This window comes from Neofelis nebulosa, chromosome 6 (assembly GCF_028018385.1).
Source record: "Neofelis nebulosa isolate mNeoNeb1 chromosome 6, mNeoNeb1.pri, whole genome shotgun sequence".
In the NCBI taxonomy this organism is placed as follows: domain Eukaryota; kingdom Metazoa; phylum Chordata; class Mammalia; order Carnivora; family Felidae; genus Neofelis; species Neofelis nebulosa.
The window spans coordinates 140,712,752-140,731,331 of NC_080787.1; the positions used below are offsets into that span (position 1 = coordinate 140,712,752).

The 18,580-nt window shown below is 38.6% G+C and overlaps 1 protein-coding gene and 1 long non-coding RNA gene across 24 annotated transcripts in view; one reads left to right on the plus strand and one right to left on the minus strand.

The window, feature by feature from the left end:
- The window catches only part of SYNE1 (spectrin repeat containing nuclear envelope protein 1), a 490,159-nt gene that overhangs the window by 56,552 nt on the left and 415,027 nt on the right, over positions 1–18,580 (minus strand). For 21 of the 22 annotated variants that reach the window (XM_058735689.1, XM_058735694.1, XM_058735678.1 and 18 more), the window contains 2 exons: positions 15,904–16,062; positions 12,842–13,008 (listed from right to left, as the gene is read on the minus strand). In XM_058735689.1, coding sequence (XP_058591672.1) covers positions 12,842–13,008; positions 15,904–16,062 — 326 coding nt within the window. Of the gene's footprint in view, positions 1–4,962; positions 5,197–12,841; positions 13,009–15,903; positions 16,063–18,580 lie in introns of those variants that run through there. The other variant, XM_058735699.1, reaches the window with a different exon arrangement.
- On the plus strand, positions 5,603–13,042 carry LOC131515059 (uncharacterized). 2 transcript variants are annotated; one of them, XR_009263410.1, is made up of 3 exons: positions 5,603–5,714; positions 9,920–10,381; positions 12,522–13,042. It is a non-coding gene; the product is annotated as an uncharacterized LOC131515059 (long non-coding RNA). The 2 variants fall into 2 exon arrangements; XR_009263409.1 differs by having other exon boundaries at positions 9,923–10,381.

The following is an 18,580-nucleotide window of genomic DNA, read 5'->3' on the forward strand; positions in this document are numbered from 1 at the left end:
AAAAGAAAAAAAAATTCATAAAGGAAGAAGGTGACCGAGGAAAAGTGGGGCATGAAACCAAAGGCAGGAAAAACTGCAAGAAAGAGTGGTAGTGGTGGGGCGGGGGTGTTGCTTGAGGGTGCAAACTTACAACAAGCAGTAAATGAGCTGTACAGATCTAATGCACAGTAAAGGAGCAAAGACAACAATAATTGTGCAATAATTATGAATTGTGATAACTATCGCTACAGGGGCAACCACACTATCATAGATCAATGTATCAAAGTAACACATCGTACACCTTAAATTTACACAACGGTACATGTCACATATATTCAATAACAAAATTTTAAAAAGAAGTGTTGGTTAGTGATCCGAATGCCCCCTTGATTAGATTCACTTGGTCGGCCTCAGATAAATGGATAAATGCAGACTCCTGGCTAGATTCCAATCCACTTCTACCGAATTAGAACCTCTGGGGGTGTGGCCGGGGAACTGGCACTTTTCACAAGCACTCCAGGGGAGTCTTAGATACACTAAAGTTCGGGGACCAATGCTATCCTCTGTCAAATGGACAGCAGGATAGTATAATGAGACCTAAAAAGACCTAAACACAATGCATTTGGCTTAAGAAATACAGTTATGGTAAAGGAGTATTGGTAATTTTTTTTTTTTTTAACCAGGCAGTAAAGGTGAGTAAATATGGTATGAAACCTGTAGAACGATCTGGCTGCAAGGAAACATTGATTTGTTTGTTTTGTTTAATGCAGTTTAATATTTGGAATAACTCTGGAATGTTTTTAAGCAGAGAATAAAGAACTTGTGAGAAAGAAGCCAATGACCGAAGGAAAAAGGAGGAGAGAAATAACAGATGAAAGCAGTTGATGGCACAAGGATGCAGAGTAGATGGTCAAGGACACAAGGGCAGGGGTACTTTTGAAGGTGTTTTCCTACTGAGTCAGGCTGTAAGCAGGAGTTTGGGAGGGCCACAGGCAATATTTCTCAGCTCTATTATTATCAAGTAATAGCTAGCAGCAAAAATCCATTAACGAGACCCTGGTGCGGGCCTGACACGGCTGAGTATCCAGATTGCTCTAAAGAAAAAGGTAGACGGGAGTGAAAAGCACACGGTCAGTGATTTCACGTTCAGCCCATATTTGAAAGTCACTGCTGGGGCGCCTGCGTGACTCAGTCGGTCAAACATCCAACTCTTGAGTTCGGCTCAGGTCATGATCTCCCAGTTTGTGGGTGTGAGTCCTGCGTCGGGCTCTGCACCGACAGTGCGGAGTCTGCTTCGGATGTTCTCTCTCCCTCTCGCTCTGCCCCACCCCTCTCATAAATAAATAAATAAACATTAAAAAAATAAAATTCACTTCTGCTTTCAGGCCACGAGTGCTCCCCGAAGCTCAGGAAACGGGGTCACCTTATTGCCGCTGCTTATAACATAGACGAATGCAGATGAGCAAAATACATCAACGTCCGAGGTGCCAACTTGGCTCAACTGAAGAGGTATCGGCAACAGGACTTTGCAGAACTCCAGGGATGTGACATATTCCAAGGCAGGAATCGATAAAGAATCTTCTCAGAGACGGAGGACTTGCACCCCGAGACATCAAGTATTTCTCGGCTCTGTTACTCTCAGACAGCAGAGAGGGGCTTCTCAAGCGAGGGGCTGTTCCAGGATCACTTAGGGCTGCTTTCAAAGCACAGAGGCCACCGGCCAACTCTCTTCCCACCTCCTCCAAACTCCTCCTTGGAGGACTCTGAGAAGCTGCTCTGGTCAAGAGCCATGCTCTGAAGAAAATGTCTTATAACCAAAGTCTTTGCAGCATTTTCCTTCTTTCCTTCTTCCTTCCTCTTAAAATTTTTTTTTTAGTGTTTATTTATTTTTGAGAAATAGAGTGCGAGTGGGGGAGGAGCAGAGAGAGAGGGAGATACAGAATCTGAAGCAGGCTCCAGGCTCCGAGCTGTCAGCACAGAGCCTGATGCAGGGCTTGAACTCATGAACCCCGAGATCATGACCTGAGCCGAAGTCAGATGGTCAACCGACTGAGCCGCCCAGGCGCCCCAGCATTTTCCTTTATTTTTAATTACTTAAAACTGATATCACCACTTCCATTATAAATAGAATGTTTACAAGCCAATGTTTCTCTCTCAAATAAAAATCTAGTCATGATGTAATCACTTTTCTCTTTGTCACACAAATGCTTTTAAAAGGATTTTCACTATGGCCAATTATTAATAATACCTGTATTTCATTAATTATTACAATACCTATATTTGAAAAACATTTTCAGTTTGTAAAGGTACTGTTAGGTACATTACCTACATTGCATGGAAAAAATATGTATGCATGGAAAAAAATGTAGGAATCTTACCTACATTGCACGGAAAAAATATGTATTTAAAAATTATGTTCATACGCCACAATATATTCTATTGATAGGAAACAGAAAACATGTGTTTCTCTCTGTTTATCATGACTCATAATTCTATTCAAGCTAAGACTTCTCTAGTTATTTTTGTAAATACAAATTGTACCCTGTCCCCAGGGAAGTCCAAGGTATTGACCTTCAATAATAATTCCAAGAATGTTTACATACAACCTACTCACATTTTCTCACATATAAGACAAAACTCACTTGACTGTCAGCCAGTGAATAACAGTTTTAGAATAGCTACTGGATACAAAGCTGTAGGTGCACGTTACCAATGGCCATGGCACGGGCTTGGAATTTGACACGGCCCTGGCCATCCTGCTTCCGTGGTCCAGGTTGAGAGGACAGTCTACAGTCAATAAACACAAGGAGACTGCACTGAGATGTCTGTCCCAGTTTTATCTCTGGAAGAAAGTCCTTTCGGGAACCTCTCCCACCTGACCAGCTTCCTGTCTTCAGATTTGGTAGCTGAATGCGGACCATGCTTTGGGACACATGCTTTATAGCAACCTCATAATATCATCAGGGTTTCGTGTGGAGTTGGAGACTGGAAGAACACCTCATTCAGTGCTTGCTTCCTTCTTTCCCTTATTTTAACTCCCTGGTATTATTTATACACAAGTGCCTCTCCCCATGTTAAGTTCCTTGGAAAGCTGGAACTGTGAATTTCTACTTTGGGTTTTCCCCTTCCCCTGCCGTATTAAACTCAGTGCTTGGCACAAAGTTGGGCACTACTTAAATGCCTGATAAGCGTTAATAATTAGTATTCTACCTAAGTAAAAGACTTTTATTGAGTTAGCACAGTTTATTTTTAATTTCATTGATATTAAACACATACTTAAATCTTCCAAGTCCAACGTTTGCGAATGGTCTGTCAAGTACTAAAATTCATTCATCCCCTTGGTTCAAAATTCATTTACCAAAATTATCAAAAGATCTAAGGCACAAAAGAATGTGAGTAAATACTGTTCCCCCAGATATTGTCTACACTAGTCAAATAATTTACAAGATTAGTAATCTTGTATAATATTGAATGAGTTCCCATAGAGCAGTTAGTGTGCAATATGTCAGGGGCATCGTGACATGGAAATGCTTGTTCATATAGTCCATTAGGGACAGGTTCCTCTTTCAAATGAATGTGTAAATCTTAGTGAAGTCAATGGGGGTGAGCATTTAAGTAGTTTTGCTTTCTCATTTTTTAAAACATGCATTTGACTACAAACAGCAAAATGCATTGTGTGTGTGTTGGGGGGAGCAGATGTGAGCTGAGAGGAAGTGGGTAGTAAAGCCCCCATACATCTTCCTTGACCTTACGGAACGCGATATTTGCAGGACGTGAGTCATTCTTTGTTAAGAAATGTCCCATCTTTTTTCCATTATTTCTTTAAAGGAAATCCTTGGGTAAAGTGTCACAATATTTCTATTCATCTATCACTGTAAGAAGTTTGAGCAACATTCCTTTTGGTAGCATCCAGGATTATAATTCAAAATGGATGTTTGCCGATGTCACAAGTCTGGGTAAGTTGTTTAGCAAAAGTCTTGTAAATCTGTAAATCCCTGCAGCTGATGGGTCTCTTTGCACAGTCCAGTGTGCCTCACAGGACTTCACCCTTTTTCAGAAGGGTTCTACTACTAAAACCAGTCGTCCAGCTTCTGAACACTGTTGCACGAATATCTATATACACATATACACGTTACATGTATATATTTATCACTATCTTCCTTCATACTAGTTTAGTAGATCCATCAACAAAAGCAAAAACAAAATTTCATATTCTAAATATAATAGAACCAAAAGCACCATTAGTAAATCCTATTCGTTAATAGGAATTTATTTGGAGGATGTTATGGTACAAGAATAGTATTTTTTTAATGAAGCTAAAATTCCTGATATAACATTATTCTAACAGAAAAATATCATGAAATAAATATTTGCATAATACACAGAGTTACTATTTTCGACATACATTTTTACATTTGGCGTATGTTTTAAAACCTTTATACTGGTCAGTGACCAAAACTTACTGGCAAGCCTACACAGAAATGGCTTTTCTCATACACAAAACCCTCTGGGCCCCTGCAATATGAGATCTTTATTTAATAAAGGGACAGCTTTCAGCCACAAAGCTGGGAACTGGCTAAGACTGAATTTCAGTTTCATCAGGAGCCCATCCTTTAAATAGCAGATGATAGACCAACTGGATCATCTTACTGGGTCTCCTTCTGAATCTCTTTCCTGTGTCTCAGCCTCTCTGCCACGGCCATACCCCTCGTATGACGCACACAGTCCAGAGACAACTGGAATACCAAGCCATAACCAAGTTCATTAACCTTTCCCTCCGGCTCCACATGCCCAGTAGGGGGAACAAGAAAACAAACCGACAAATAACTCTTGGGAGTCCACGGCCAACGAGCTCCTAACACCAAATCATCTCCACTTAACACTGGCAAAAACAATTATGGGTTAAAGATCCAGCATCTATCCTACGAACCCCACGTAACACGAAAGCTATGCACAACGGAAGAAACTCAAGGAGATGCCTGCCTTGTGACATCGCAGTTACATTCTGGAAGATCTGAGTCCACACAGCCGTCCTCTCCCATCCTCAGGGCACGCAGATCTTCCGCCACCACCATGAAGCTTCCAACTTGCAAAAGTTAGGTCTGCAGAGCAAAAGGCTAAATCCTGCGTGGGGATGAAAGCTTCCCCTTGTCTGCGTATGGAAGTATGAAAATGCTCACTCTAAACAAATGTTGGTAGGTCTCTGCCTGATAATATGACACTGAGCAGTGACAAGTGGTCATGTTTCTAAATAAAACCTACATTCATTAACATGTGCCAGGCCTGATCTCCTGGAATGTAGGCCACGAGTGTAAGAAGGGGAAAAGGCTCAGTGTAATCTGCAAAGGAGGGGGAGGCTTTCTAAAGAAAGAAGGATATCAAAAATAAGGCTGGCCTGCAGACACTGCCATTCTGGAAGAACAGTCAACTCTTCTTGTGGGCTGTTTGCTAAGTTGGAAAGGATATTCGAAAAAGATAAATCGCAGTATTCCATGGGTATTGAGGAGGGCACCTTTTGGGATGAGCACTGGGTGTTGTATGGAAACCAATTTGACAGTAAATTTCATATATTAAAAAAAATAAAATAAAAAAAAAAATTAAAAAAAAAAAAAAAAAAGAAAAAGATAAATCGCCCAAATGCAAACGAACAAAACCTCCACAAGCGCGCGGCCCATTGTAGTAGCAAAAAAGAGCAACTTCTTTTTGTCTGCTGTTTGAAATGCGAGCTAAATGGTGTAAGTAGGAGTTTTAGGGGTTGTTTGGGAAGGTGGGATGGAAAAGACACTCAGTAGAAAAGGAGTTGGTCTTCACTTTTGAATAGACTGTTGAAGCAGAAGAGTACCTGAAGAAATATTATTCTTCCCCTAATATTCAAAACCTTTGTCCTTTTAAAAATAATGATGTACAGCGACACAAATAACATTTTCATTTTAAGGTAATAAAAAAAAGCATCCGTTCATTGGCTTGGTGGGATTCAGATAAATTTATTTTGTGGATTTCAAGAGTTTCAAATTTTCTGCACTGAATCTATAGTAATTTCATAATTTAAGCTTTTAAAGAAAATAGCCTCTCAAATTATTAATTACTGGGAATTTAAAAAAATGTGGTGAATGCTGGCTGCTTTAAAACCTTTTTGGATCAAGGTATATATACACACACATATAAATACAAAAATAATAATGAACATTTTCTAAGTTCTTTTTAAAAGGCCTATATGATGAACTGCAAAATAAAAGAAAGCATTTGGTTCTGGTTATGTGAGATAATTGCTTTTAAAACAGAAACATTTTATTTTTAAAAGAAGCAAGCTTATATTTTACATAAGAAATACAGTCCAGACGACTTAGTTTTAATAAAATTACTTTTCAAATCCTGCTATTTAAAGATAAAATGGGTGATGGGCATTGAGGAAGGCACTTGTTGGGATGAGCACTGGGTGTTGTATGTAAACCAATTTGACAATATATTATATTCATAAAAATTTTTTAAAAATAAAGAAAGCTTACTGTGAATTCTTTATAAAACAATCACTCCTATAATTTATTATTTTTAACAATCAGGAATAGAAACATCTAAGCTTTGGTTAAAGAGATATGTAGGCCATGATTCCGTAACACTAGGGAAATTTATTTTTTCTTGATTATGACTAACATTCCTGAAAACTTGAGATCTTTGAAAACTTTTACTGCCGTTATTTTCCTAGTTCAATTCCTTTTTACCTTATTTAGTTCTCCTCATGGGTTAAAATTTTTTCCCCATGCTCATTATCATTAGGACAATATATTTGTGCCAACAAATGAAATATAAAGCAAGGCTTTAAAGACACGATTACTGTCATAGCAAAAAATGATAACAATATCAATGCCCATCAGTGGGGAAAATATTGGATAAACCATAGTATATTATATATTATATATATTGTTATATATATTATATATTATACACAGTATATTATATTATATTATATTATATTATATTATATTATTTATATTATATTATATTATATTATATTATGGAATACTCTGCAGCTATCTAAAAGAACGAGACTGGCATATGTGGCATTTTATAGTATTCACGGTCCTTCTCCGGCATTGCCTCTTTGGAGCTATGGCAGTTATTCTTATGAATATTTTGAAGATGAGGAGTCTAGGGCTCAGAAAGCTTCTGCAGCGAGCCCTGGGTCACACAGGCAGAACGAGGCGGACTAGACTCGGGCCTCTTGATTAGTTCTGCATTGTATCCGTGCTTGCTGCCTCCATACATTCCTGATCCTGGCCAGAGTTTTCCAAATGGGCCACCTTGAGATAAAGCCAGCCACAGATTCCAAGAATCAAGTTTTCTTTTTCCTCGAGTGTGGGTGGAACTCCAAATCCCTTCTGGGGGCAGCTGCCGCAACTTGACCAAGCCTTCCCTGCACTGCGTGTGCGTTTTGCCTACACAGCCTCTAAACTCCCTCTGGGCTGAGAAAGCGTCGTTCCCTGAGCACTTGGCAGTGCTAAGGTACTGTCTCATGCAATGCTCCGAATACATTTTTACACATGTGGTAACTGAGGTAGTCAGAAGATAAGTAACTTGCCTAACATTTCAGCGTAGCTGAAGCAGAAACATTTCAAGCAGTGGAGGCCTTAAGCCCATGCTCTGCTTTATTCCTATCTGCATGTATGGCACTTGCCATACTATGTCTTAGACTAGAGATACTGAACAATTACTGGAGTGACCATTATGTGCAAAGAACTATATTAGGTTCCGGCTTTGCTATGGACACACTTACATCTTAGGAGAGAAAAGGAATTGCAAACAACTGATCACACGAGATACTGATTATAGCAGAGGGAAATTCTGTTAAGCGCAGTACAGAAAGCGTGCTGACAGGGTAAGAAGAATCTCACCTAATCCAAAGAACAGGAAGAACATGAAGAACAATCAGGAGCGGCCAGGCCAGATGGGGGTAAGAGAGCGGGCGGGAAGATGGAAGGAAGGCCTGTGGTGAGGAGTCATGTATACCTGCTTTATACTCTTACTTGGGTAGGCACCACGTTCTTTTCATTTTTACGCCCCTAGAGCTGGTGTCGGCAAACTATGGCTAGACACCTGTTTGGGTAATAAATTGTTATTGGAACCCAGCTCTATTTTTCGGTTTCCACACTGCATAAGGCTGCTTTTATGATATGGCAGAGGGGTTTCGGCAGGGACCGTTTGGCCCTCAAAGCTAAAAATATTTACTAGGTAGTCTTGTGCAGAAAGCTTGCCAAGCAAACTTAAAAGCAACCAGTCACCAAGGACCACAGATTGCATGGTTCCATGTATACGAACTGTCCAGAACAGGTAAACCTGTGGAGGCAGAAAGTGACTTAGTGGTTTCTAGGGCCACGGAAGGAGGGAGGGTAGAGGGGAAGAAGGTGATTAAGGCTTTTATTTGGGGGTGATGAAAATGTTTTAAAATTAACCGTGATGATGGATGCAGAGGTCTCTAAATGTGCTAAAAAAATCACTAAACTGTATACTTGTGATAGATGAGTTGTATGCTACGTGAGTTAGATCTCAATGAAGATGTTATTGAAAAGAAAAAAAGAGCCAAATAACTAAAGTGTGCTTTGGTTTTGGTGATGGGGATTTAGGTTTGATAGAGGGAAGAGCAATATCCTTATATTAGAGAGTAGATTTAATGAAAAAAAACAAAAAACAAAAAACAAACAACAAACATCATTACAACAGAGCACACAATCAAGTCTGACCTTCCTAGATACCAAAATGGGGAAGTTCAATAATGCATTGTCTCTTATAAAAAGTTCTGAACAACTAATGCTAAGAGACAGATTTCCTGTTAGTGCTGAACTCTAGAACAACTGCTATGTGGGTTTTTTCACAGAGTTCACTGACAAAATGAGAGCCAGAATCCCAGTAGACAGTTTTAAAGAAATTACATCAATGACTGTTTCTTGTGCTGACTCTTTTTTCTTAAAGTTTATTTGCTTATTTTGAAAGAGCATGTGAGAGGGGGAGGGACAGAGAGAGAAGGAGAGAGAAGCCCAAGGAGGCTCCACGCTGTCAGTACGGAGGGGCTTGATCCCACGATCCCACGTGGGGCTTGATCCCATGAACCATGAGATCATGACGTGAGCCAAAATCAAGAGTTGGATGCTCAAGTGACTGAGCCGCTCAGGTGCCCCTCTTATGTTGACTCTTTTTTTTTTTTTTAATTTTTTTAACGTTTATTTTTGAGACAGAGACAGAGCATGAACGGGGGGAGGGTCAGAGAAAGAGGGAGACACAGAATCCGAAGCAGGCTCCAGGCTCTGAGCCGTCAGCACAGAGCCCGACGCGGGGCTTGAACTCACGGACCGTGAGATCATGACCTGAGCCGAAGTCGGCCGCCCAACCGACTGAGCCACCCAGACACCCCTATTATGACTCTTAATGAAAGCCAAGGGCTCAGAAATGCTTTGGCCAATTGTCATGGCTGGTGTTGAGCAACTGAACTTTCTGGGATGAAGAAAATGTTCTGTATCTGCAGTTCCCAATAAGGCAGCCATTATCTTCATATGGCAAATGGGCCTTGGAAATATGACTAGCACAACTGACTATAATTAAAATTAAACCATAGCTTGATTATATCCCATTTAAGTTAACTTAAAGACCCACGGGTCGCTAGTGACTGCTACATTAAACTGAGCAGGTCTAGAAACTATGGTCAGGATACTAGAGCATTATCCCCTAAGACCTGAAAATAACTAAGCAAATTTTGTTGCCCTAAAAAGCTGACAACTCTTAGTGACAGTTTAAAAATTCAATGCAAAACACATTTATTTTGTGTTAGACAGAATGGTTTAAGCTAATCCACTAGTGATAGGAAGTGGACTCAAAGTTATACATTCTATTTGCATGCAACAGGTTTATTAGCAGTGCATCTTCTTTCTTTTCTTTTTCCTGTTTCTGTTAGCAGGAAAGCTATGCACCTGAAAATATAATCTTCAGCAACAACCTCTCCATTCCCACAAGAACACCAAAACAGCACAGAAATATCAAAAGGCTCAACTAAGTTGTGTTCTGCATTAATGAATCAGTGTGGAAGGAAAACAAAGTTGGAAGAGGGAAGAGTGGTGAATGAGACTGAACCATAGAAACTTGATATTTGAGCTGGTAGGTCATAGTTGAAGATGGGTGTGGGGAACGGTCAGCTGGTCTGTGTCCTCCCGAGGCTCTGATAAACAAGGAAATGGAAAGTAAATGTGACGGCCAAGTGTCATTTAGGAGAGGCTTCAAGGAGACTATGAACCCAGTGTGGCACTAAACTCTAGAGCAAATGAACGGTGAGCACATCAGCTGGTACACATCAGAAGAAGGCAAAAAGAAATGGACAGCATATCGACAGAATCTCCTGTAGGAACTGCATCTGTGTATGGTAAGACTCTACAACCGTAGAAACATATAGTGTTTTAGTGACTGTAGTATAAAGCACGTATATTTTATAAATTTTTGATTGATTCAAGTTTACTAGTGTATCTTTGGAAAAATAAATAACACCTAGAAAATCCTCACTTGAACAACAGAAAAGTTATACATAAACATGACTTTGAGGAGAAACCACCTACCTCATTTGATGTAATGTAAATTTAGTTCATACACTAAACTAGCTGCTTATGATTAACTTATATTAGATTCCATCTAAAACATCTTTAACATAGTGTATCCCCCATATTCCATACCACTGAGCCACTAAAGATTAGAAAAGAACATTAACTAGTTTAACTGGATTACATGGCAATGTAAGCTAACCCATGAGTCATAATCTGACCAAAAAAATCCAGGGATGTTTACCAACTGGGTGGCTTCCCTAAGAAGGGTATTTATAGAATAAAGAGCTTCAGTTTGTCCTTCTGAAATAAGATTTGGTTATCACGGACTGAGAAGTGAGGCTAAACATAGCAGTGGGGTTCTAAAACCTACATACGCTGGAATACTTGGAGTAGGTGAGCTGAACCGTACATTTCCATTTCTTTGTAGTACCTTTACCCGGGCATTTAGCTCATCACTTTACTGGATTTCTTTTTGCATGTCTCTATGCCCACCATGAACTTCTCAAGGAAAGGAACCTCTGTCTTTGTAGCCTCGAAATGTCTCAGGGCTGATGTCAGCACTTTACAAAGGATTGGGAAACTAGATTGTTGAAATAAATAACAGAATCTAATTTCCTTTTAATTGCATTCTTTAGAGCAGGGACAAGGAAGTCATAAGTTTGGCAGACAGCATAATATAGTCTCCAGAGCATGGGCTGTAGAATCAGAGAGTGCAGGCTAGGCCACTTAGCATGTGAGGGGCCATGGACAAGCCTGAGCCTCAGCCTCTGTATCAGGAAAATGGGTACAATAATAATGCCCAGCTCAAAGGGTGCGGTGAACAAAACATGAGAAGACACGTATGAAGCCTATAGCATGGTCGCTGGCACAAATTAAGGGTTCAATAAATGTTAGCCATCACAGTGCTGTTGTTAAACATTTTGAAAACTGGTAAACATTGATTCCATTTTTGTTTCATTCTTGCTAGCATAAATTATAATCTCATCTTTGTAAATTAGCTTCTCTTGGATAACTCCCTCTGTGGAAAAAAATATGCTAGTTATTTCCAAAATCAACATATGGAATTGCCATGACCATATGCAATTCTTGTGGGCACACAGTATTCAAAAGGCACTATTTCAGGTCCAAATTCATGCAGCATGGCTAAGGAAAAGAACCGAGATTTTAAAAAGTGTATTGTTGGTTACATCCAAGATGTCTGTGAATCAGAAGCATTTGTAATATTCTAAATCTCCTAACTGCCATAAAAAAGAATACCCATTTAAATATTCAAGTATTCATTCATTTAAATATTTATTGAGCCCAAATTGAGGCACTGTTCTTGGTCATGACATACAGTGGATAGAATGGTCAGAGATGCCTGCCCTCATGGAAACTGCATCCAACATGAAGCCAAGTTCACCTCAAATAAAGCATTTACTTTAGTCATTCCCTTTATAACAAATAGCCCAGAGCCTCATTAATTATACCAGACTTTTATATTATTAATAAAGACCCTTATATAATTTCTTTACTTTTATCTCTTTTCTTCACCCTGCCCTTCTCCAGCAGCAACTGAATATTCCTCCCAGATACAAGGCAGACAATTACAGTTATTAAACCTAACACAATATTATAATAATGCAGCAGATTATTTCTACAGCTAAGCAGAGTGGCAATAATTAGCTTTATTCCCACATTTTGCTAATTGGAAATATAGTAGGAATGTGTGTGTGTGTATATAAGCATATATAAGTACATATATATATAAGCATATATAAGCATATATATGTATATATATGTGTATATACACATGTATATAAGTATATATACATATATATGTACATATATAAATATATAATTTATATAAATATAATTTTATACAAATATAAATATGTACACACATATGTACATATATAAATATATATATATATATATATATATATATATATATATATATATATATAACTTTTTTTCCTATTGCAGACAAAAATACCCTCCATGGATACTAGCCAGCAGTTTTATTTCCTTCCTCATAGAAGGTTAAATACCCATGAAGCTCTGAAATACAGAATTTTCCTTTTGAGAATGGGTTTTGTTTTGATATGACTTGAAGCTAAGTGGCAACACCACTGAATTTATTACATACGAAGGAGAATTTCAAAGTTCATGAAAGTGACATTTATGAGAAAAGCCTAAAAACGGTGGGGAGAAAGAACACAGAGGAAGATTCACTGTAATGAAAGGTGGACCAAATGCTTTAAAATTCTGCATACATGTGTCCTATTGACCAGAATCCTTTGTACCTGGCTGCCATGAGATCCAGGAGATGCTGCCACCGGTCGTTGACCTTTCCAAGCTTGTATTCAATCTCAGAGGCTTTGCTTTCATGGCTGGCTCGAGCAAGTCGTTCTCCCATTTGCTGGAGCTGTATTTTGTTCTCTTGGGCAACAGCAATTTCCTCTTGATAATCCTGCATAATAAATAGCAATCACAGAGGTCAGAAATCATTGTCTTAATGCATTCAGCCTGGCTCTACTAGAAACATGATAATTACAGTTTTCCACTGCTTGGAAATAGTTTGGGCAGGAAGAATACTGTGTGATTATCAGTCCATGTACACAAGAATTAATGTACACAAGTACATTACAGTCCATGTACACAAGAATTAAACCTATTATTTTCAGTATGTACATAGACTCTCGATTGAATTTTCATAGAGATGGTCTTAAAGAGGATGGAGATGCTTTTTTTTTTTTTTTTTTTTTTACATAAAATGGGCATTTAAAAAGCAGTTAACAGTATATACATAGATATAAAAGACAAAACTTGAAAGATTTTAATGCTGGGAAATTATATCTTATTGTTGTAATCACCAACCTGGTGTTATATTTAGAGTCAATCCTCATACAAATAGTTGCTAAGAGGCTTAGAAGATGTGTGTGTGTGTGTGTGTGTGTGTGTGTGTGTGTGTGTCTGCGCAATTATATATGTACAACTGACATATATGTATATATATGTAAAAGCATATATGTGCTTCTGTCAATTATTTGTGCAGATTATTTTAAGAATTAATACCTTCATTTAATAGAGCTATCCTCTATATCATGTCAATACTTTACAACACATAAATCATGGCAAATTAACTCACAAGAATGATAACCATTAGTCTTAGAGGATCAGTGGGTCTCCAATCTTCTTCATTCACCCAGTTTCTGCACTCACTCCTCTTAAAAATTGTATTGGATAAGGAAACACTGGCTCCATATGCAAGAGAAAGTCCACTGAATGGTATGGTTAAAGTGATGATGAATGGACATCTCCTGTCCTCTCCAACTCTCACTGCCTGACCAATGATCCTCTTACTCATGCCACAGTGACATGAGCCAATCTTTAGAATCACCGTTTTCAATTTTGGGCTAAACTCCTGTCATGCAGCAAATATTATCTCAGCAAAATAATACACAAAGATAGGTATTATAGGGCCACGGATATTTTAACTTTCTCTTGATCTAAAGTTAGTGTGGCAATAAGGTTATCCCCTCAAGTCAGTTACTGAAGCAAGAAGACTCCAAAGAAATGGGACAAGCCAGTGCAATTTTATTCTATCTCAGTGTTGAGTGCTCTCTTTAGGCCCAGCAACCCCAACGCACCTGTCCTCCATTTTACGTTACTTCAATACAGTGGGATTCTATGACCAAAACACTAGATGCACTGACACCACAAGAGGAAAGCTCATAAAGACTTCTTTTTATATCCCTTAACCCATTTTATATAAGAATAGTATAGTTAATATTTTAAAGATCATTTCTGAATTGTGCCAGATAGTATAACAAAATTATGTGAAAAACTAACATTTTTCTAAATTTTAAATTGTCATTGTATTTTGTTCAAGAGATAGTTTTTTTCCACACCCCCAAAATACGCTACCTTAAATTTCATGAAGAAAATCAATGAGAGTATAGATACACACTTAACCAAAATTTATTCTATGGCAAACCTCACCATAATACCTATAAGACATTAATCATGCCTAGTAGAGCATTATCTGGTATCCAGAAACTATCAAAGGGCAAAGGTATGGGCAGATAGTAAAATGAAATCTGTATTATCTTAGTCTACATTTTAAAGGTTTACAATATCAAATATACAAATGTTTATTGCTAGAATTATATATATATATATTTTTTTTTAATTTTTAATGTTTATTTATTTTTGAGAGAGAGAGAAAGAGAGAGACAGAGAGAGCGAGGGAGGGGCAGAGAGAGAGGAAGACACAGAATCCGAAGCAGGCTCCAGGCTCTGAGCTGTCAGCACAGAGCCTGACACGAGGCTCGAACCCACGAACCATGAGATCATGACCTGAGCTGAAGTCGGACACTTGACCGACTGAGCCACCCAGGAGCCCCCAGAATTTTCTATCTTAAGTGGAGGCCTATAAGGTTATTAATATCGCATGCTGACACATTAGAGTTTTTTTTTCTCTTTATGTGTATGCATGCAGAAAGATATCTTTTCCTACTATTTACATTTATTTTAGGACAAACGAGGCTATAATTCACTTATTCAATAGTGACTGAGGACTTATGAGAAGGCAGGCATTGCTCAGGGTCAGGAGACGCAGCAATGAACAAAATAGACAAAGACACTTCCGGCAAAGCTTATAATCCAGTGGGGCTTCCATTGTACAGGGATAAGAAACAAATATGTAGGGAAAGTACACCGTAAACCTGGCAGTGATATGTGCTAACAAGGAACATAAACTAAAGTAAAAATGGTTCATTGTCCAAAAATAATGTAAAAGCACCACCGATCTCATCAAAAACATTTTTCAATGCTAGTAAATTCGATCAGCCTACACTGACATGAAAAACATCCATGTCACATGAATGTATAAAATAATGCGAGTTATACACAACTTGAAAATAATATGAAGCAAAATTCTCAGAAGTCTTCATTCTTGTAACTGTCTCTGAATTATGTTTTATAGAGAAAATGCCAGTTTAACTAATCCTAAGAATTTTTTCTTTTGGTTTCTCTCAAGTGATTTTACCTCTTTAAAAACAAAAACAAAACCACAAAAGCAATATACATAAATGATTCCTTCTGAACAGGTAGCTAAAGCCAAAAAATACTGAACATTTGTCTACCAGCAGATAATTAACTTCATCACATCCATATATTTTGTATGTAAAAGAGGCCTTTCCATGCAAGTTTATTTCATATTAAAAAGATCAAACGTTTAAAATATAGTGTTCCTTTTACAGGAAAGTAATTTCATAATGAGTAAGACCATCTTTTTATACCTACTAAAAGTATGCCTAAGCATCACGAAGAGTGAAAACATATGTAGCCATGCATCCTGTACCTTCTTGAGTTTCTCTATCATTTCTTCAATGAGAATGTCTCCATTTTGAGAAACTTTGCTTTCCATCTGGGTCAGCCATTCGCAAAGCTCCTTGTTCTTTTCACTGAAGACAGCCCATTCATTCAATCTCTCACTCACTTGCTGCCGCCTTAAGGAGAGCTGAAAAATTTCAATGGGAGAAAATGTAAAGGGATAATGAGAGCAGAACTTGTACCCTGAGGAAAAAAGCCAATAAAGTCAGTTGGGTGGACTGGAATAAGCACTAGCTGTGCATCTCTTTAGGTCACTGTTCCCTGGGACACGGTGCCAGGAGGGAATCCCCAGCAAGTTTTCACTTTTCACAACAAGAACCCGCTGCTAAATGCCAGGGGAGGGGGGAGGGGGGAGGGTGGGGATCCAACCCTGTACTTGCCTCCTGAAGAGTTAGACGCATGCACATTCACTCATTAAAGGTTCTGAACAACCCAGCCCCACACTGTGATTGGTTCCCTGTAGAGATTCCACACCATCATTAATGTACTTTCATTGAAAGAGAAAGTAGAAAGAAGAAAGAGAGGAAAGGATAGGAGATGAAGGAAGGAAAGGAGAGAAGAAAAATAGAAAGAAGGATAAAAGAAGGGAAAAGGAAAGGAAAGAATAAGGAAGAAAAGGGAAATGGAAGAAAAGAAGGGAGGAAAGAAAAAAGGAAGCAAGAACTGAATCTCAGGTATCTGGAGAGATTGGAACAGATGACACAGTGGCAAGAGGTCAGAAGTGGAGGACGGATCCCTTGTGGCTCAGCTCTATACCAATCCTTTTACTTTGGACAAGTTCTCTTACTTCCCTCCTGCTTTCTGTCTTATTTATTAACCTTTGTGTCTTTTCCTTCTCTATTTCTTTTGCATTATGGCATCATTGAGATTTAATTCACGTACCATACAATTTTGCTTAGCATGTTTTTAAAGTTCATCTATGTTGTACCATGGGTCAGTGCTTCATTCCTTTTAGCTATTGAAGATATTCCATCGTGTGGATAGACAACGTTTTATTTACCAACTCAACTGCTGATGGATGTTTGGGTTGTTTCTGCTTCTTGGCTACTGTAATACTGCTGTTGTACACTTCTGTCCAAGTGTGTGTGGGGACACACGTTTAGTGGCCTTAGGGGTATATACCTAGGAGTGGAATTGCCAGGTTACACGGTGGCGCTACAGACTGCCTGCCTAAGTGGCTGTGCCAGCGTACGTTCCCACCAGCAACAGGGGGCTCATTTCTCTACATCCTCACCGACACCTGTTATTATCTGCCTTTTTGATTTTGGTCATCCTAGTGGACGTGAAGTGGTATCTCACTGTGATGTGGATCTGCGTTTCTCTGATGGCTAATGATGTTGAGCATCTCTTCACATTTCTTGGCCATTTGTGTATCTTCTTTAGGGAACTATTTAGTCAAATCCTTGTCCATTTTTGAATGGGGCTGTTGTAACAGCCCTTTCTGCATTAGAAACACAAGGGGCCCATTCCTTATCTGTGGGTCTAGAGTGATCCCTTCCAGAATTTAAAAATTTTCTGACATCCTAATAGTCTTGTTTTTGCAGGGCTGGTTAAGATCGTAAGGAATATTTTTAGTTGGCTAAACTACCTGTTACCAAAATATCACGTGATTTGAGTGGCAATGAGATGATCCTTCTTTATGGATGTTCTACGCACTCATGCTGATAACGCTCGACATTCTATCAGTCATCCCATTACATTAAGCACCTACCTCTCAATTTTCTTTTTTTTCACTAACATTTTATTATGAAAAACATGAGGCATACAGAAAAGTGGAAAGAGTTGTAATGGCAAGCATTCATAACATGTTCCCTATTGTTAACTCCCAAATTGTTAACATTTTGTTCCATTTTGCTTTAATACATATATTCCTTATCCATCAACCCATTTCACTTTGTGATATACTTCAAACCAATTTCCTTTTAAAAAATCAAAATAAAAATAGTTTCTAAGGTGCTATATACTTCTAGTTAGCAATTCTGCCTGTAGTTGGCTCTGTTAATGAGTCAAGGTCCCATAAAACCCAAAATGTCTATGATTCTACACCTAAGAAAACAATTAGGCTTTGAGACCAGGTTCCCTATGCTAGGGCTGGGCCTAGTCAGAGTGAACTGCTTAGACAGTGGGCCCCATAACCTCACATAGTTTCTGAAATGTCAGTCTTCACAAATTCAGTCTTTTGAATTAATTATGAGCTTTTAAAACACAAGTTTCTCTGGGTAGGGTGACACTGATGAATCCCTTGAGTGTTTCCCCAATAGTACAAGTCAGTTTATCATTGTTTTCTTTGAGGCAGAAAAATACAGAACAGCCAAAGAGAAATGAATTTACTTAGGGTAAATTCACTGGCAGGAATGGAAAAGGCTAAGAAAAGGCAGGTTAAAAATTTTTGGAGCTAAAATTCAGCTAAGCGCATGATCCTTCCAGCATCCCTTCCCTCTCAAACTCTGACAGCAGAGTGTATTCCGATCTTCTGCTAGAATGCTAAGATTTGGAATTTTCTGGTGAAGAACTTTTCCTTCTCATTCACAGAGCATCAGAGTCAAGAGTGTGGCTGGTCATTAAAATTCTGTTTTAAGTGATGTCCAAACTGAAACTACATTTTTGTAATTGGGACCTCCAAAAGCAACTGTTTTCTAAGAAAA